This window comes from Anopheles coustani, chromosome 2 (genome assembly GCF_943734705.1).
Source record: "Anopheles coustani chromosome 2, idAnoCousDA_361_x.2, whole genome shotgun sequence".
Classification (NCBI taxonomy): domain Eukaryota; kingdom Metazoa; phylum Arthropoda; class Insecta; order Diptera; family Culicidae; genus Anopheles; species Anopheles coustani.
In genome coordinates this window covers 7,496,716-7,517,554 of record NC_071289.1, presented here as the reverse complement: position 1 = coordinate 7,517,554, position 20,839 = coordinate 7,496,716, and the positions used below count along the sequence as shown (strand labels likewise).

At 47.2% G+C, this 20,839-nt stretch overlaps 1 protein-coding gene across 1 annotated transcript in view; it reads left to right on the top strand.

Moving 5' to 3' along the window:
• Positions 1 to 19,731, top strand: part of LOC131262602 (zinc finger protein chinmo) — a 46,765-nt gene extending 27,034 nt beyond the window's left edge. The window contains exons 4-8 of the mRNA XM_058264645.1: positions 17,299 to 17,519; positions 17,595 to 18,280; positions 18,356 to 18,503; positions 18,561 to 18,747; positions 18,826 to 19,731. Of these exons, the coding sequence (XP_058120628.1) occupies positions 17,299 to 17,519; positions 17,595 to 18,280; positions 18,356 to 18,503; positions 18,561 to 18,747; positions 18,826 to 19,031 (1,448 nt within the window). The 3' untranslated portion in view covers positions 19,032 to 19,731. The remainder of the gene's footprint in view (positions 1 to 17,298; positions 17,520 to 17,594; positions 18,281 to 18,355; positions 18,504 to 18,560; positions 18,748 to 18,825) is intronic.
• The last annotated feature ends 1,108 nt before the right edge of the window (positions 19,732 to 20,839 follow it).

The following is a 20,839-nucleotide window of genomic DNA, read 5'->3' as shown; positions in this document are numbered from 1 at the left end:
GTCGATTTTTCCCTGACATCAGCCTTATCTTTTGCAGTATTTTCTCCGCCATGGAACCATTTAGGGCGCAACGTAGGCAAAGAAGATCAAGGGGGAGTTATTGGTCCATCGTGTTGAAAAGTTTTTTGCCTGTTCATGAACTTCCTTTTCCCTTTTGCCATAAGCCTAAACGAGTGAAAAATAAATAAATGTGCCAGCATTCGGGGGGGAAGAAAAAAATGTCTACCGCCACCCACCTCCCTTTGGCGCTTTCATTCTCCCATGCTGTCGGCCTCAAACGGGTGTGTTCTAGTATTTAGAAAATGAAACCTGATAACAGCCGAACCGGCTTTCGGTTCTGTACAGGAATCCTTACCAATGATGATGTATGCTTGCGAACGGCTGCAATCACGGAAGATCTCTTCTCGTTTGGGAGGAAAAAAAAGGAAAAAAAAACCGAAGGGAAGGCAAGCGGAGATGCGTATAAAGTGGTGCGGGGGTTGGGATGGGAGGGAAATTGAATCAAAGGGAAGCAGCTCCAAACCAATTGAGCAGACGGGGAATTTTCTGGCCATGTCCTTCGATTGTCGAGAGCAGGAGGGAAAACATCCACGAACACACACCACCTCCGGAAAAGTCTTCGCCCGGTCGTGTTCGTTTTGTTTTCCGCCAGGCGGCGGTATCAGCGTATTTCCATCCAATTTGTGTGCTCCAGCACCAGACGGAGCTGTCGTGACGGTATGAGGTGACGTCGTCGAGCCTACCACCACCGGGGACTTGGGCAAAGCAAATTCATCTCCTCGCCACGCGGCAAAAATTGCGTATGTGTCAAATGGTCCAAAAAGGTACCGGGCGGCTAACGGACGGAGCCAAACGCAGCGATCGTCGTTTTTATTTGCTTTTGGGGCAGGCATTTTGGACATTGCGTTTTTTTGTTTTCATTTTTGGCCAGCATTTCCTTCTCGAGGTACGATAAAAAATAAAACGCTGGAAAACGCTGTTCAATAACCGGAAGTGAAACGGATGGAGAGGGTCGGAAAAATTATGGTGAAAACTGTGAGGAGTTTCACTACGTCACCGTATGTACAGCTTGGTTTGTTTGTGTGCGCTCCGGTTCGATCTAATTCGGAATTGAACGACGGATGTGCCGCTAGGATGCGTCCATCAATACGTCCATCGGTCGTCCTTCTGCGTCCTTCCGGTGGATGGTTTCTGTTTTATTTTACTTTTTCATCTTCACTCACCTGCCTTCGTGGTGGTGGTGGTTGAAAAATCGAACGCTGGCGGAGGGGGGAAACGGTTTTTAGAATTGATATATTTTTTTTCGTCGACTACGAATGTTGTGAGTTATCGAAGACCAAAATCCTACCAATGTGTGCCGGTCGCTCCGTTGGGAAATATTAATCGAAGAGAAAGAAGGGGCCGAACAGTGGAGGATCGATCCCCATTCCCGTTCGTACGCACCGAGTTCCAATAGTCGTTTGCTGGAAGGAAATGCTTCCGTAGCCTTCGCATCCCTATATTCTTTTATTTACGTTCATCATGACGGCCCCGGCCCCGAAATGACGCTCGCTACCGTCTAGCGCGCTGCCAAATGAACGTCGTCCTTTTTCCGTACCGTTTTTAGGCGTGGGTTGGATGATGGAATTGGAACGGCTTCACTCGAAACGAGAAAACACCGGCCGACGACGACAACGACAACGACGACGATGTTTGACTTTACAATTGACAGTGATACGCAACGGGGGTTGTTTTTTTCTCCTCATCTCTCTCTCTATCTCTCCCTCACAGACGCTATACGCATTTCCCAACGCTAGGCGGACTTTTGGAGGACTTTTGGTTTGTTCTTTGCGCACTCTCCACCAGGGATTTTGATTGGTCAAGTCTTGTTGTTCTTCCTTGTGTCACTCACCCGGAAACCTGGGACGAAAACATCGGACCAACGCTAGTGTTTGGTTGATGAGAAAACGAAGAAAAAAAGATGAATTTAAAGGGAACATGGCGGTGGTGAGGAAGGAACAGGAAAATCGTTAATGAGTGGAGGGAAACTAGAAAGGAAATCGTAGTACTTTCCCGCTGTTGCCGGCAGCTACAGGCCGCGCTTTCATCAGAGATTTATTCCGACCAAATGCGCTTACACTTCTCATTGCGCTTTCAGGTTTTTAATTAAACAACGAAACAGTTCGTTTCTCTTGTTCGATACTAATGTTCTTTCTTTTTTCTCTTCTTTTTTATTTTAGGTAAGAACGTTGTCCGACTAACAGAACACTTTCTTCATGATGGGTATCTGGTAACTATATTTAAACAACGTGCCGGACGTTACCAATGTCTTCAGAGGATTTTTAAAAGACCGTGAATACTGCTAAAAGTTTAATTTCGACCGCTTTTTTTTGTTCCAGTTATTGAAGACCAAAGAGTACAAGAATGAAACAGTTGTCTTAATCGTTCGTCGGTCATTAATATGTATTTGACTATTATTAGATTGCATGACCGACAGATGCCTCAATTCCCACCAAAAAAACCTGATGCGTTCACATGCTCGTCTTGACTTTTTTTTATCGAACGCTGCTATCCTTCGAACCCTCGGCTGCTTATCGTTGGACGTATGACTTGATTTCGTTCGGAAACGGTGACTTGTTGTGCTTTTGTGGAAGGGCCTTTCGATTTCCACCCATATGATTTTCCGTCCAAAATTGGCCGCGCCACATCGCAGGAGGGGTAGAAAAGGTGTGAGCCTTCGGGGGGTGTCGGGGTCGAGCCCTTAACCAGAAAAGAAACACACACGCACACACATGTGGTCCTTTCCCTCCCTCCCCCCCAGACAATGTGCCTCGGAAGGAGGGTGGCGTGAAAGCCGTCGTTCTCCGGCGTCTCGAGGATTCCGATAAAGCCGTCTTCATTATTCCAAACAAACACGCATAAAAATTCTTCAACTTCCCGGACCTGCTCAAGCCGTAATAAAAACCCGGCGCGCGCGAGTGTGAGCGGGAAATACCGTCGACGCAAATAAAATGTGTCGGGCGGGTGCGGCTGGCTGGCGAGGCCCATTTCGGGTCGATGGCTGCCGTCTCCGACGCAGCTGAGAGGACGATTCGACCCATAAAAGCGTCCGGGATGTGGTGTGTGAACTGTTGTGGCGTGGTGTGCTGTGAACGGGGGGAGAACAAGAAAGAAGAGAAAATTCCGTAAGTTGCTACCAGCCACCTCCACTCCATCTTCCACGCCAACCCGCGCCCGCCTGCCGGCGTTCTCCTTTAGTATGTCCTAATATTTTCTTCCCTTTTTTATGTGGGGTATGTTATTGTGCTTCCTCGATTGGCCGGAAGGAAAATTCGATACCCTCTCTCCCTACGAGACACACTCTCCACACCCGGGCCGCGGGTGGAAATCTCACCGAATGGGTGCGGGGTGCTCGTGAAAATAAGGAAAACATAAAATGTGAATAAAACGATACAATTTCTCCAGCATCATGGATGGAGGAAGGTTGGGCGTATGAGGTGTCTGTGGCGTAGCAGTATAGTACTGCCGTTGCCTTCCAGTACACGCGCTTGGTTGGTGGTTTTGGGTGTGAAAGGAAAAACCAGGAAAACGAGGCTTTACGATGTCTCGCTGGCTGTTACTTTCCTCACTTCACCGAAGGACGGGGGGACGTTTCGTTGTGGAGTATTTTTTTTTGCTTCCTCCTTGCCTACTATCACGGCACTAGGCTGCGATGGCGCGCTAAGTGAAGATATTTATAAACATATGTTTCTCCTTCTTAGCCGCCAGACGAGGGTTTCGATGGAGGCGAAGGTATTGTTTGCTATTCATCGATTTGACGGCATTAAAGGTGTGCCGTCGTCGATTGAAGGTAGGTGGTAGGTGCGTGTGTGTGGGAGACAGGGATGCCGGGTGTAAAAACGAAACCCAAACAAACGTAAAGTGTTGTGATTGTGTGGTGTTCCAAGTGTTCTGCTTGCAAGGATCACTTCCGAAACAACTCTATTCGGTTGACTAACCCAAAGACACACACACACACACACACACACATATTCCCCATGCTTACGCTCAAGCTATCGTCATCTTATTGATAGTATCTTGGGTTTGGGCGTATCAATGAGATCCTACAACGTTTCCATTAGTACCCCAAACCAACTTGGTCGATCTACAATCGGCCACATTTTCAATGGATTCACGAAAAAAATGTACAGAATTTGTCTTCTATTTTCTCGCGAGAGGATTAATGGGAGGTATTATTAAAGAGAATCGACTGTTTGGGGTTTGATTATAAACCACACCATAAGAATAGGTTTGGGAAAAAGGCGATCGAGCTTAGGCATGTCATTTACGGGGGGGACGCTTTGACTTTTACACAGATTTAAAGCTCCAATTTATGAAAATGCCTACCATGTTTATATTGAATTATGTATTATGGATATATAGTTTATTTTGCAAATGATTATAATCTATCCTTTCACAGATATAGATAGTGATTTCCTTCTACCAGACCTTTCTTTTTAGATTGTTGTTTAAGTGAAAGTTTGCTGCAAGAAATGCTCACTCCAGAAGCGGAAACAAACATCCTTGAACGATGAATGGGAAAACTACATTCCGCTAGTGAAAGTATTACGCTAAAAAAAAAAACGAAAAATCATATCGCGCATCCTCGATCATGATGATGATAGAGCATTTCCCTTTTGCTCGCTTGTTTCAGCCACGACGCAGGAAGCTGGAAGCCCTCTGCTTGTGTGTCGTGCTTTATTATGCTCCTTTGTACTGGTTGTCCTCCAACGAAGGGTTAGATTTCATGCGTGCGCCTGTTTACATTGTTCGCTTCCGAAACGTTCCGATGACGCGAGGCTGGCCTGAACTGCAAGCGATGGTTTGGTTCCATGTTGCTCAAAAACAGTTTTGCTTGATATTTATTTCGATTTATATTCATTTTCCATTTTCATGGAAATGTATGTATTCGGAATTTATCTTCTTCCGTCCGCTGCTTCTTTCTTCCCCACCAGGCGTTCGCGCGTTCTTTTGGTTTTGTTTTTTGCTTTCTTCCGTACCATGCTTACCCTCGTTGTTATCCTAGCTTCGGTCTGGGGTTTGCTTGTTTTTTTTTTGCTGCCAACGTTTTGTTATTGGCCCCCCATTGTAGACGAGGAGAAACCGATGGAATCCATTTGCCTCCGTGATGCGTTGCCTCGTTTGAGATCCTTTCATTACAAAAAGGATGTACCAAAAAAAGAGCCAACTTCAGGATACGCGTGTTGGTACCAACTTCCCTTTCAGAGTAGAACGCAAACCCGACGTAGAGGGTAGTTCTTCATTCCCGGTAGAGAGTAGTTCCATCATTGCGCATTTCTGAAGAGTGCGGTTATGTAGAGCCCGTGTGTGCTGGGAGATGCGTTCGAGATGCGGTCCTTGTGCCATTCGATGGCGGACCCGTATGTCCTTGCTTGCCTACCACGTGCGTGATGCTTTTCCGATTGAAGCAAGCAAACAACGGAGTGGCAAAAAAAAAATGAAACACACATCTACCCTCGGTGTTAAGCTCTCCCCCGGGGGCTCGGAATTGTCGGATAGTATCTCTTTTTTTCCCCCGGGGCGCGCACACCGATGCGCTTGATTTGATTTTGAATTCAATCGGGCTATGCTTCCGCAGTTCCGCAGGAAAAGAGTTGTCTCTTGTTCTTCCCCGGGACCCTTCCCGCGCTTCTTTCCGTTCCCTTCGTCGAGGCATTGGCGCCGTACTTCGGATTCCAGCGCGGTTGTTGGCTAACCCTGCCGAGCTCCAAATGTACTCGTCTCCCTTTTTTCTGTTTCATCAATCGGTTTATGCTGGTTTCACTTTTCATTCCGATAGTGTGCACGCGGAACGAAAGGAAAAGATAGGGCGAGTGTCCGGCAGCTGCGTGTGAGCCGCCTGTGTCCTGCAAACCCATTAGTCCTCTGAATCGAACATCGATCTCGTGTGCATTGCCCGCCCGCAACATCCTCCCTGCTCCGTTGGCCAATAAGCCACTCGGTCGAAACCATCAGCTAAATGAATCCTAGTTTTCCGCCATAACCGGGGGCTTACTTTTCGGATGGTGAGAGTCTTGTGGCTTCGCTCCACACTAGTGTGTGCGGCGCCATACATCAACCGGGTCTGACATTATTGAAAATGGCCAATATTGGCTCATCGCATTGCCGTGGCCGGCCGGTAATGGATGCCTGCTTTCGTTCCGGGAGGCAAACGTCATTTTGCCGTCATTTCATTTTTCCTTTTTTCAACAAACGGATCGCTGCACTCTGTCTGTTACCAATTTCTTCCCCCCTTTGGTTGCAACGCATGGAAAATGGAAAGTCATATCAAACCACCCCCGATAGGAAAAGGAGGCAAACTCAAAAAAAAAAACCCCCGATAGGGGAGGACAAGCGAGTGCGAGAGGTGAACAAATTGAAATTGATGACTATTTGTAAAATGCTAATTTCATGTATATTGCCCCTATCTGTCATTCATTTGATCGAGCTCTTTTGCTACCGTTATCCATTTCGGACATCCTTTTTACTCCAAATGTCCATCGGTCGTGGTCAGTAGAGGGTTTTCCTCGCTTTTTTTTCCTCCGTTGTGAGTGTTTTCCAATTCAATTTCCTATGCAAACAGGAACGCTGCTTTCCGATATGCATGTCGAATGGATTGGGGCGGAAAAGTTTTTAGTTTTAGTTTCTTCGATGTGAACACTTCTATCTTTTCTCACTGTTTTTCTTACCTTTTTCTGCACTTTCTCTCCGATAGTTCATACATTTGCTTTACTTCGAACATTCAAACTTATCTGAAAACTGACTTTCCTCTTCTTTTGACTGGATGAAACGGAGACGATCGATTTCCTGCAGTGACCACACCGACATCTGCATCGTTTTTCTATTGATCTTCCATTCCCCAGGACATTTCTGGTCCTCCATTTGATTCTCTGATTTGCTTGCTACCCGAATGTGAAACGCGAAAGCGTTCTGCATATTTTCCCGACAAAAGTTTTCCCCTTCCGCCGCCGCCAGTCTTCGCACTCATGCGGGTTTGCTCTCGTGTGTTTAATGAATATTGATTTATAGGCACTTCCATTTCCGAACGCTCTGATATTCGTCGCTGTGTCACTTTCCGTGCTTCCTTTTGTTTCCCCTTCCGCTTCCATCGGTGCGCGCATAACGGATACAGTTGACGATGTTCCGCCATCCCATCAATTGGGGGCCAAACATTATCTGCGCACTGTAGCAACCGATCCGGAACAGAGGCGCGGGGGAGGAGGGGAGGATTCTACCTGAAGGATTGAAATTGATTTAAAGTTTTAGTTTTTTTTTTTACTTCTCCTGCTGCTTTGATGGATTCTTTCACGTCTTTTCCATTCCCATCACGATGGTTGCCATTAAAAGCTGCTTCTCTCTCCAGTATTAGAGAAAAAAGAAATTGAAAATATGGATACATCCTGTTCAGACTCTTGTTCTTCACAACGGAGAAAAAGGCTCCCACTTTCACGGTCATGCCTAGCCAAATCTGGTTATCCTTTCCGAATTGTTGTGCAACGCGCCTCTTCGTCATCGCTTGGACACTGATTTGAATTTCAATTTTCGTCCGTATGATCGAACGGGGATGGGATCTATTTGCGTTCGTTATGAGTAAGGTGATTTTTACTTTTATTTTACCCTGTGCTGCATTCATCTTCACGTTGCGTCGCGAATGCGTTTGATTTTGAACCGACCGCGTGAACGTGCAAATGTTCGGGGATCAGTTTCCGATTGTCACATTTGCTTGTTCACGGAAGGACAAAAAACATGTGTGCGCCACAGGGTGTGTTGTACGTGTGTGTTTGCTCATGTGTTCTACCGTTTCGGTCGATCGGCGGTGAAGGCTGACAAAACTAACCGATTAAAGGGAGGAAAATGGAGAGAAGAGAAAAAAGCACGCCGTGTAAATAGTGGTTGGCCTGTGGAAAGAAAATTAATCAACGTTTGCTTACTCGGACCTGGACTGGGTAATAGAAGATCAATATCGTTTCATTAGTTTACTCGCGATGGACGGGCGTAACAAATGTCTTGCCGTTTGTGCACCGTGTGCTCCTCGCATGTTTCGCCATTAGTAGTGACAGGTCGTTTGAATTGATTTTCTATGTTTCACTTACTCGCGCTAGGGAAATTTAAATTATGATGGACGTGTTTGTTATTCATTCTCGCAATTTGTCATTCATTCTATTTCGTCCTTATTACTAAAATTATAGTAATGAATCAAACATCTTGTTAAAGAATCAAATTTTCAACTCTTTCCCCTTTAAATGATTTTTTGTTTAGTGAATCAATATCCATTAGATAAATGCAACATTTTATTGATACAAAGTAGGGATAGTCTATCCGTGTTTGAAAACACCCCCTACAGGTTACACACACCCGGTCCGCGATCCTCATGGGAAATCTCTCATATTAAAAGGGGGTAGTTTGTGGTGCTGCTTCATCAACATCATCATCATCATCATTGGCATCATCGCGCCGGGCTAATTAAGTCGTAGCCTAGGGACTCCGGTTCTCTGTTTGGTCGGCTGATTTGCCTGCTTATACATCCATCAGTTCGGTAAACAGAAAATGTATGTTTGTGTGTGTTGTAGTGGGGAAAAGTTGCTTCTGTATCATTGTCCTTGCTTCCAGTGCTATATGTGCGCTGTTCCGGCTCGGTTTGCATCGCAAACGGTGTGGTGTGTCGTTTTTTTGAATTGCGAAGAACTTGGAGCTGGTGACATTATGCGGAATGGAGGTTTTTTTTTGTGTTTTGCATTCGACATTCGAACTTTTTTATTTCTTTCTCAAAGCACCTGTACGGTGCAAAATCGAATGAATGTGAGGCTTGCCCGTTTGGCCGATAGGGTTCGAATAACTCTTCCCCGTTCTGCCGGGAAACTTCCGCTCGGGGAAACGAAAACAGACCACCAGAATTCGTTCGCCACGACAACAAACGAAGTGAACGGAAAAATCGAAGCGCTCCGTTTGTGTTTGGCAGGGTGCGTATTGTGTGTCCTAAAGGGGAGAAGAAAAAAAAACAGGGCCTCCCTCTAGATCCAGGGAGCGCTTTTTCTGTAGTTCGCCAATTTTTCCATATCTCGCTCTCCTCGACCGGGACCGCTTATTGTTGGACAACATGCACGACGACGACGACGACGACGCCCGCCGTTGGTGAGTTGTGACTGGACTTCCGCTTCTCGGCCCGGATATACTTGCCCAAAGGGGGGGATGCCGAACGCCCACGCTTCTACTCCAGACAATTGGAGTACGGGTTGGAAAATACGATTTAGAGTGTAGGACTCAGCGATGCATGAAAATCTGCTTGAGAAGCGCCACTACCCGACGAGGTATCGGCCGATGGATGCTTGTTTCCTTCCTCGCCGGGCCTAACCGGATCGGAACGCCGCGATTGGATACCATTCCGTTTTTTTTTTTTTCAAAACTTGGATCTTTGTTGTTTGTGTCCTGCGTTCGTTTCGTTCCTCTCAAAGTATTGGCATGGTGGCGTCGTCCGTTATTCTGTGGCCAAATTCTTGCCACCGGAAGGGGCCCTCTCTGCAGAACGAACGGATTGTCCCCCTCCGAGGTTGCTGGTTTGGGTGTGTAGGTGTGTGTGGTCTGCTCGATGATTTGTTCGAGCGAGCTTGAACCTCCTGACCAAACGGAATCGGTTCGTATATTCCGGAATCTATCTCTCCCTTTGCGTTCACCAGAAGTCGACGTGCGCTATTTTGTGAAATATTTATCATTGTTTCCCCGGCAAAAGGGACCCACTCTGGTTGGGAGGTGTGGGCGAAACGGACCAACAGCTTGGCGGTCGGTGATCGATAGGTTTCGTCTCCCCGGGAAGGGGTCAAACATTTTCCTCAGTTCGCTGACTCCGGCTTGCGTACCGTATAACCGTACGCATCGCATATCGCAATCAGCCAGTTTGGTTGGGAAGGGTTCGTCTGAAAAAGGGTTTTAAAAAATGGTCTTTGGAGTATGCAGAAAAAAAACATCGCCGGACTGGCGATTTCGATTGTGTGCTTGCGACCCGCTGTGCGCGTACGGGGGTTTGCTTTTGTTTTTTCCACCAAGCCTTTGCGGACAGGATTTGAAGCATACGTCAATCAATTTGCTCAATCAGCGAACGGGCGGCTCACAATGTCCCTGGCTTGGAGCAGCAGGAGTTTCGGTTCGGTTTAAAAAAGTAAATTAAAACTTTAATCCGATGTTGACGGAGCATTATTTTATGGAACTGTTCGTTTGGGGAACGCGACGCGACTGCCGGTACGATTGAAACATTTTTATTTTTAATATTTCCATTGCCTTGGGGCGGGAGAAGGAGGGTATAATGGAAATTTTATTCATTGAGCTAATCAGATTAGTTCGAGCCGAATGGATTCTGATCCTGGTAGGGCTTCTGGTGAATTGTGAGCATTCATATGAGCTAAATCGATTAAAAATAAAATTTAAAAAATATACATTTCGAGGCACTCAAGTCTTTCTTTTAATCATTTTTGCTGAGTGTCTCGTGCATGATCCTTCAAGAACATTTGTTTAAAGTGGAACACTTGGTTGACAAGGGAGACAATGGTGAAGAGATTTAAATGCCTCCCATCCGGATGTGTCTTCTTGAAAAAAAAACCCCCGGAAGAATCCACCTCAGACACAAACACGTTACGCTGTCTGTAATGAGAGTGAAAACAAAACTCATAAATCCATCCCTTGGGCTCAGAACGCGCGCGCTTCGAAGTGACCTTGACGAACCGTGAGGGGAAGGGAGGCTGGTCGTCTTCAGCCGGTCGGGTGGGGGAGAGAGGGTTCGGTTTTGTCTCCCGAGGCTCAGTCGCTTTTCGCTGAGATGTAGATGATGAAACAAGATGGATGGCTGGCCATGGGCGGCGGGCGGGTTGGGTGTGGCTTCTCCAAACAATGATGACGAAACCTTTTCCCACCTTTGCCGACCCGGCTTATCGAACGTTCCGTCACTCAGTCGCGAGCGGTGGCGGCGGTGGCGGCGTCGGCGGTTCCTGGAAGGGCAGGTCCTTTTCGCCGTAAACGGCGTGCGTCTACCGTGCGTCTGGCAAAAGGTCGAACCCGAAGCGCACCCATTCCGCCCGGAAGGAGTTCAAGGGAAAGTCGTCGGAGCAAATACCGCGTCTGGCGGGGGCGGGAAGAAGAAAACGGGAGCGAAACGGGGTGAAGTGGTGAAAAAAATACGGAGAAACAAAACCGCGCGGGAAGGATAATAAAATAAAAACATAAAAGCACAAGCACCACTCGCGCGCCCAAATGGAGGCGCCCAATACTTGGTGGGTGGGTTTCGGTTATTTTCCTTCCCACTTCCTACGTGTGTGGGTGTGTTTGTACGTGTGTTTGCGCCCCATCGTGTACGTTTGTTTACTGCCGCAGCATAATGGGAGCATAATAGGGCGAGTGAGTGGAGTGATGTGGGGTGAGAACATTCCAGCGAGGAGCAACATTTTGGAAGGGAAGGAAGGCAGACGACGACCGACGACGACAGGCGACGACGACTAAGGATCATATCCATCTTATTTCCGTTTCTTCTCCCCATGTCCTTTTTCCTGGGGGATGGATGCTTTATGCTCATAACCTTGGCCCGGGAGGCTGAAGTGTCTGATGAAAATAAGGCGACGGGAACCGAAGGAGGAAACGATTATTGTCGTTAAAGCCGAATTTGGCGACCCTCTTAACCTGATGGCATTATTCTTCCGCTCCTCGAGCGGTGTATACTTCTGTTTTCAATGCTGTTTTTTTTTATTTCCCCCATTTCAACTGGTTTCAGTGTGTCTTGCCGTCGGTACCGAATACATTTTTCCGTGTGAAGGTCGAAAGACAGCATGTACCCGGCTCAATTGACATTCGCAAAGGGAAAGAAAATCGTATAAATGTCGCTCCGTTTTTCGTCGGCCAAACGCAAAGAGGACTTTATGCTCCCCCAACACACGTCCCCCAAGTGCCGACCGTCTACCGTCGACGACCTTTCGACCCACTGACACCGAAAAACTTCCGTCGTGGTTGTTGTGTTGTTGTTTTCCACGACCGCATGTGAAGTTCGTGTAAGTAAATTAATCAAACAATACCCAATTCTTTGCCGCTGGCGTCCGGGCGTTCGGGGTTACTTTCCCCGGAACTCGGTGGGGTTTTTCGTGGTTTTATTATCTTTTCCCCGTTGACATGCCGCGGATGAATGAAATTAATGAGGAAACTCCATGAGATGCGACGCGCCAGAAAAGGAAATGGGACGATAACCAATAAACACGCCGTTTGTAATGGTGTGCGCGTTGTGTTTCTGTGGTCAGTTACCGCAAGGGTAAGAAAAATTAGGATGCATGAAAAAAAAATGGAATCCAGACGAATTTTTGTGGAAAACCTTTCCTGGGTTTCGAGCAAAACCCGACAATTTTTTTTACCGGCAATATTTTTATCTTTTTCGCTCGCGTGAACAAGGAAAAGGTGTCAACGGGACACCCTCCATCCGGAGGTTTAATGTAAGATTGCTCTAGAAAAAAAGAACAAAAGATATCGAATAGATCTGCGTCAGAGAAAGCAACAAAGATGAAGGATTCTGTTGATAACAAAAAAAAATTATACTCACTCCCAATTCAACCCCCCGACTTTATTGTTACTGCTGCTGGCTAGGGAAAATGGGAAAGTAAGAAATGGAAATCATCCGCGTCGCTAAAGTTATGACGAAGGAAAGGGTTCTTCCTATATATTTATGCTCGGCTTTTTATGTGCGTTTGTGTGTGTGTGTATTTTGTTTCGGGTTTGTTGTCTGTCGTGCGCTTTTCTTTTGAGCTTTCCACCACGACGCTACGTGTTGCCGAAAGAGCGGGGCATCAATTTTATGAACAAAACTGACCTGCCCTTACGTCGGGTTCCGGCGTGGTTCGAGTCTGTCTGTTGGAGGTTATGGGTTTGGGGTGTTATTTTTTGGCTCCTTTCTTTTTTACCCACTCAAACGTGTTGTGTGAGGGATTGGAGGGAGGTAAAAGGACACGGTCCTCGTGTGGAGGTCGTGGAAAGTGTGAACAGATTGAGACGCGATTAGCGGGATGATGGCGTAATTTGCTTTCGGAAAAAAAGAATCCCAGCGCTAGGAGTAATGATAATGAAGTATCGAATGAGACACGGTTTATGAAGTAAGAAAACTAGGGAGAGAGAGCCTAAAAGATTCAGTTAATCACGTAATAAGTTTTTGATTGACTTGTAAGGAAAATCATGTTCTTATTTATTGTGTTAGTAATACAAATCACACAAAACAAATTACGGCAAGTGGCACCGATATGAAGAGGAATTATTAAACATGTTGAAGTTTGAAACGTAGCTTTGAATTCAGTTAAACAAACACTCGTTGATATATTTTTGTAAATTCCCATTGTAACATTCTATTGCAATGGATTTCTAAGAACGTCCACGAGCATGCAATCTTGGCTTGATCCCTCCCGTCTTAGGCGTCGGATTTAGTGACCTACTTTTTACCCTGATTTCTTGCAGTATTGCGACGTCTTCGACTCGGAAGCTCGGAAAGAACCCGAACTCGGCCCCAATCTCTTTCGGGCGGGATGAATGAAGCAACGCAGTAAAAAATGTTCTTCTCGTCTAGCCGGACGAAAGGGGGGGGGGGGGGGGAGGGGGGGGGAGAGGGGCATGATGTGCATGCACCCGCAAACCCTGCAGTGCATTACGCAGGCCACTTTCGTTCACACACGTTCTCATGCCGTTTAATGTTGCGCCATACCGAAATGTGCATTTGTGTCGCGCACACAACGCAACCCAACCCATCCGTTTGCCGGATTGGAGACGGCCGGGCCGGGAGGGGACGATAGGGACGCAAACATAAAACCATGCTCCCCAAAAAGACGCGTCGGTTCTACAGCTGACAAATGTACAAACACACACGCGTGTGCGTCCGAGGCTGGGGCCATGTTTTCTTTCCCCCCTTAATGCGCTTTGAACGTTGAGTGTTAATGTTTAACTGCGAGTGCGTGCGTGCGTGCGTGCGTGCGTGCGAGGGGGCCAACGGTTCGTTTGGCCATCTTACCATCAACGCAAGGGCGTAAATGGGAGCGAAGCGTGTGCAAGCATTAAACCCGTAGGCGCATCTTTAGCGTGACACAGTTTTTGTTTTCTTGTCGGTTTTTTCGAGTAGAGTAAATTGTCGCCATCGTAAAGATGTACGCAACGAATGCACGAGCGAATGCGCAGCTTGCTCGCCCGAAATGCAACGCAAGGGTCATTAAATTGGGGCAAAGCTTACTTGGTTGCGTGTCGGAATGGGGTAATTGCATGGTGGGATGCAAGAGAATATTTAAATTGTACAATTTTTGTAAAACAGTAATTTAAAAAAGAAAATGTTCGACCTATGTCTGCGATACGGTGTCATACAAAATTATTATAACAACTATAAAGTATTAAACAATTGTAGAAAAATTACGAAAATTATGAAAAAATATCGTCAATGCATACAAAAAAAACCTTCGAGCAAAGAACTAACCCTCACTGATTGGCTGAGACACGGGATGTTCTTTTCTGGGACACACGCACAAGACGACGCTGGGCAATGTGCGTGACCTACTTTCGGTCATTTTCGGGAGTCGGCTTCTCGGTGCAGCAATAGCAAACGATCCGTTGACGCCACGCACTGCACTGCTGCCCCTCGCCGACGAGCCCCTTCGGCCGCAGCATATCGGCGTTGCGTTGCCTTTTCCCCGGGTCGTAATCTCGCATCGCTCGGGGAAGATGTTGCGCATTTGGTGTGGAGTGTTTGCAGTCGCACTCGCATCGGTTGGCGGACTCTGTTTTTTAATTTCTGTTCAATATTTTCCCTCTTTTTTTTCTCTTCCCCTTGGTGGAACTCACCAAAACAAACCCCCGTGAGTGGTTTGGTATTGGTATGCTTTGCTTCCTTTCCCCCGAAAACGGGAGGGTGGAGAATTTTGGGGGTTGGAAAGGAGGTGTGTTTAACAAGTTGCATCAATTTCACCAACGCCTCGCTTGCGTGCATCGGTTCACAATGTAAACACGCGTATGTTAGGAGAGTTGTTTTTTTTTTTGTTAACGATCGTCCAAGATTGTTTTTAATCTTTTTCTTCACGGCTTCAAGTTGGGTGTTTCGCAGAACGCGTTCTCAATGTGACGCAAATCGGGACGGACTTTTACAACTGTTTGATGTAGAGAGGCAAGGTTGGGAAGAAGGAAGTTTTAACGATGCACTTGCAGTGGAAAAGTCTATAAATGCATCCGACAGTAGATGATGCAATGCTTGTTTCTCTTACGGTTCGGTTCGGGGTATGGTTTCGATTTTGTTTTATAAGTTGCTGAATATTTTATTTAAGTTAAATTAAGTAGTGTAAGATTTCTTTATAATCAAAATCTAACGCATTTGAAATTCCGAATCAGAATGAAATCAAACATCTTTCACATTATCTTCCTGTCCATTAGATCTTACTTCACTCTTTGCAACATTGTCTTCTTATCAAACGATGTTGCTCGCCCTCTCCTCTCTGTGATTTTTTTCCAAATCAACTGGTAACCACCAGCACCACATCCGGTCTTTAGCATTAGCCTTGACTGTTCAAAAACCTCTGGTGAATAAAATTTCACAAAAAAAACTCCACTTTCTACGGCGAACGAACGGTTTTGCGAACCGCGGAACGAGAAGAAGATCTACTTATGCTAAGCGGCAGCATGATGCTGTAAACATCAACATCGGAGAGGCAACAGGACGAATTACCAAATGTGTGTCGCCCATAGATCAGAAGGAATGGGAATCAAAAATGTATAGAAGAAGATATAATACTGGAACATACTTAACTGCCGAGTATAGTGTAGAATGTCGAAGTAAAAATGCCACCCAAACTAGAAGGATTTGCCATCGCTAGAAATGTAGAGAAAAAGATACCCTCTTGGAGACATGATGACTCACCACAGCGTGTGCGGGAAGTGCGATCTTTAGGAAGTGAAGTTTATGTTGCGCCGTTTTTTTTCAAATTTTCATTTTATTGCAACCGTATGGTTCACACATTCTATCAACCGCACACGTGGTGGACGTTTCTGTGCCGGAAATGAATCTTTCGCTGTCGCACTTCTTCGGTGAAGCAGTGCAAAGAAAACAGGAAAAATATATGCTGCCTTTAGGGTTTGAGTTCCAGCAGGCGCCACATCGCATATTTGAGCAAATAAGCGTCGGTTTACGGAGGGTCCATGTTTATCAGTTTCACAAACAAACACACACACACACTCGGGCTGGTTTGAATTGCCCGCTGCAACGGAGCCAGTTGACGGTGCTGTTGATGATGTTGATGATGATGTCATAGCCCCTATCGCATTGGGGGGCGCTCAATTTCAAGGTCTTCCAATGGTGGAGGAATTTTGGGTTGCCCCCCTGCCCGCGGAACAAGCAGCGCGCACCCAAGCGGGAGGAAAGAGGAGGTTCAAAAAAAAGTGTAAGAATTAGGTCGGAAATCGGGTGCATTCTACCACTACGCCATCAATAACTGTTGCTTCCCTCGGCCCCTCGAAAAAAAAAAACGACGTTGTTCGCGCGTGAAACCATTATCAAACGGTGGTGGTGCAGTGCATTAGAGATTTTTTTGGTCTTCTTTCGGGTGGAGCTGCCTTCTGGCCAGTCTTATTTATAGTACAATGTTGGAGCAGATTTCGTTCTCTTCCTCCCGGTGGTGCGCTATGCGCGGTCTCCCAAGCCAAGATGATGTTGCCGGCTGCTGGGAAGGTTGTTTTCGCTCTTCTTTCGTGGAACCACAACATTAAACCATGCAACAATCTTGTATCGAGCGCGTCCTCGAGTCGCATTTGCTGCTGCGTGTGGTCAATGGATGCGCGTGTTGTGGTTGGGTTGTAAAACTTCGCAGAACGCACGATAGAGCACTATCGAGGGTGTGAGGGTGTGTTTGTGTGTGTGTGTATGTGATTAGACACACTCAAAAATAGGTCAATCAGTCAGCCTGGCCCCGGGATGTTTGGGTCGGGAAGACCAGGGGTCGGATTGGGTGTGAATTTCCCTTCTTTTTCGCTCCCACTGCAATGCAAGCTGTTTGTAGGGGAAAACTAAGAAAAAAGGGAGCGCTAAAAGAAACACATGTGCCGGGTATCGCAACGATGGTCATGTTGCAGCTGTAATAAATTTCTTTCTCCCCCCACCCTAGAAGTTGACTTCATTATTTTCCAGATGCTTTCGAAATGACTAAGTTGAAGTATATGTATAAGGTTTTGACATAACATTTTGTCCAGTGCATACTAAACTGTTACTAATGTGACACATCGTCATCTTCTCATCCCCTTTCGTAGGAACGGTATTCAATGCACACAAGGTCATCCTGGCGGCATGCTCGAAAAACTTTGCCGACCTGTTCGAACGGGCCCCGGTCGGCACGGGACAGATCTGCGTGATGCTGGAGGCCACCTCCGCCGATAACATGCACGCCCTGCTCGAGTTCATGTACAAGGGCGAGGTGCACGTATCGCAGAAAGCGCTGGAAAGCTTTCTCAAAGCGGCCGAGAACCTGCAGGTAAGTCAATGGTGTTCTATATTCCACGGTCGGAAAAGAGGAGATAGATAAATGTAATGTTCTCGCTCGCCGCAGGTTAAGGGTCTCACCACGGAACATGGCCGTTTCGCGAGTGCCAACGCCGGTCAGCCATCGCAATCGCCGTTCCACAATCCACCGAACGATCTGCCATCGCCCGCCACCCGACGACAGCAGCGTAACAGCCTGTCGTCCTCGCTGGAGTCGATCAACCGACCGGTCAAGCGGGAAAGCGACAGTGTGGTGGGCAGTGCGAGCTGTGGAGGTAACGGGGCGAACAGTAGCGTGGGCAGTGGAGGCGTCGGAAGTGCATCGGATCGGGGCAGCAGTGGAGGCGGTGCGGGCGTCGGAAGCGGACGTGGTGGAAGCGATCGCAATGAGGGCGCTGGAAGTGGCGCTGCCGGAGGAGGTGGTGGTAGTGCAGGAGGTGGTGCCGGCGGTGGTGGTAGTGATGGTGGGGGAGGTAGTGGCGGAGGAAGTACACCGGCCTCTAGCTTCTCACCGTACCTGCAACCAGCGGCCTACATGCCACCGTATGACAGGAAACGACCGCTGCGAAGTCCGTTCTACGAACACCAGGAAGCGACACGGGACAGTGTGCTGCGGGACGGCAAGGCGAGCGCAGGCAATGGCAGCCCGGTGAGTGGCAGCAAAAACTATCGACCGTCCAGCAGCGGCTCCTCGGCAACCCCCACGGAAGCGGATACCATACACACGGATCGGGATTCACCTCAACAGTCGAAGTAAGTTTGGGAAGTCACACACACGTGATATCGAACGTGCGATGAACGCTTTCGTTTCCGGTTTTCCCTCCTTAGTCGCTATGAAAATCACAGTCCCAGCACAACCCACCATGGCCACGGAAATGGACCGGTATCGTCGAACACAATGGACCGGGACGAACGCAACGATCACAACGGCTCAATTGCGGACAAAGTCAAGCACGAATGTCGAGAGGGAAATGAGGTAAGACAACTGCTTTCCCTTCATCGAACTTGTGACTAAACTGAGCTCGATTTTCAGGCTGGTGCGGAAGATTTACGAGTAAAGTTGGAAATGCGACCCATCCAGTCTCCGCTGAGGTCTTCGGCGCCGTCCACCCCAACGACACCGGTCGGTTTTATCAACGTGAAAGGTGGTCTGGAAGGATCGATACCGTCGGTCGACATGCTGGGAATGATCAGTGCACCGCGGGAAACGACGGGAGATGGTAGGTCATCAGGCGCTCGCGGGTCTCCCAGGGTCACGGATAAGAGTGCACTGATTGAAGGCATCGTTTACGTTCCAGGCAAGAAGCTCCAGTGTCCACTGTGCGACCGGCAGTACGGCTACGAGACGAACCTGCGCGCCCACATCCGCCAGCGGCATCAGGGCATCCGCGTGCCATGCCCGTACTGCAGTCGGACGTTCACCCGCAACAACACCGTCCGGAGGCATATCGCCCGGGAGCACAAGCAGCAGACGGCGTTCCTGCCGAGCCAGCTGCACAGCTAAGCGGGTGCTCGGGTCCGGGAGCCGTCGTCGTAGTCACCGAACTTGATGCCCTCCTTCCACTCCACCGCACAGCGAAGTCCGACACCGCAGCCGCAGCGCGCGGGTGGACCCGTTTGTTGGTCCGTTGTTGTTCCTATAATTCATAAGCGATAATAATTGTTGCACCAATTCGTCGTGTGTAGTAGCCATACCGCCGCAGAGCCCTTTTTTCTTTGAAGGCCATCCAAAGAGAGATACACTGATACACGCAACTACTACGAGCCAGCCAACCAGCCGCCAGCGAGCCTACATCGACCAGCTATTACATCAAACATCAACAGCTGCACTTATGGTACAATCCCCAGACGCTGGGAAATTCGAACATAATTTTCTCTAAGAAAAGGTAGGCATGGGGGTGGTAATGGGAGCACAGTGGAAAACGCCATAAACTGTGCGACCCGTAAGGAATCGCCGCAGCGAAAAATAGAAGAAGGTGGGATCGCAGGGATTGCTTCTTCCTAGAGAGTACGGTTGGCAGAATGAAGTGACACCACGATTTCAAGTGGTGGACAGTAGCAACTAGTTGCGCTGGGTTGTATTTACGTACGTTCTACGTAATCCACCCGATTTCCACCTGCAATTGAAAATGGATTGATAAACGATCTGATTACAATGAATATTCTTGAACTTTTACAGGCCTAACGTACTGTTAGTCTGATATTTCCTCCTGGATGGACTTCTTTCCTTCCTGGATGGACTTCTGTTAGCGAGAAAATTATGGATAGATGCATACACGCACATGTTCACTATTAATTATCTAAATTATATTTTTTCTCTATCATCATTCTTTACCTCTTCCCTCACCACACTATCTTACTATTTCGAAACGTATCCCCCCCTTTCATTGAACTCATAATAAAAACAAACAATATTCAAGCAACTGCGAATGAAATAGCGAAAAGAAAGCTTTCCAGCGCCTACGAATGGAAACATCGACAGACAGCACGTACAAGACTTGTAGCAATGACGAACACTGGACGGTTCTTTGTAACAGGACACGCTCATCGCGACGCGCAGTACCTGCCACGAGTTGCTCTTTGCGATCGTAAAATACGATTCAAAGGAGCGACGGGTGGCCTTTGACTTTCGAGGGTCGGACGGTTCGATTCGCCCGTCAGCGTTTGTTTCGACCGGCCCGACGCCTTCGGAGTCGATCAAGCATGAAAACTATAATCACCACAAGTGTCATTAAATATAGATTTGTTTGAGTACATATGGAACATACTTTTTGCCGAAACCGATGGGACAAACAAACCAACAAAGTAATAGGCCCCAAAACCAGAATCTTGCTCACGTAACTCAACACAAATCGCAGTACACAGACATTAATTAATATATGAGAAGTATATACTTAGCCGAGGAAGGGAATAGGGTAATAGGAAATATTAACGAATAGTTGATTATAATATGTTTGGTTTATCTTTCGTTTTTTTTTCGTTTACAAAATGTCATTACAACACGCAACACACGGCGTCTGTTTATTGACGTTTTTGTTTTATATAGTATCAGATTTGCATTTCCTTTGAAAACGGCGAACGATTAGTTTCAAACGATCAGTTGATTTCAATTGTTTCACGCCGTGATGAGTCGTTTATTTAGTTCCGGGGATTTCGTTCTCCATCGTAATGCATGCGAGCGAGGTACTAGGAGGTACAGCCGTGCGGCACATGGTGGCATGCGGTGTATATCCTACTAACGTGACTACTTGTATCATAATTGGAAGGGGCAAAGCAACGAGAACAGAACATAATAGAGACGTTTTTAAAGAA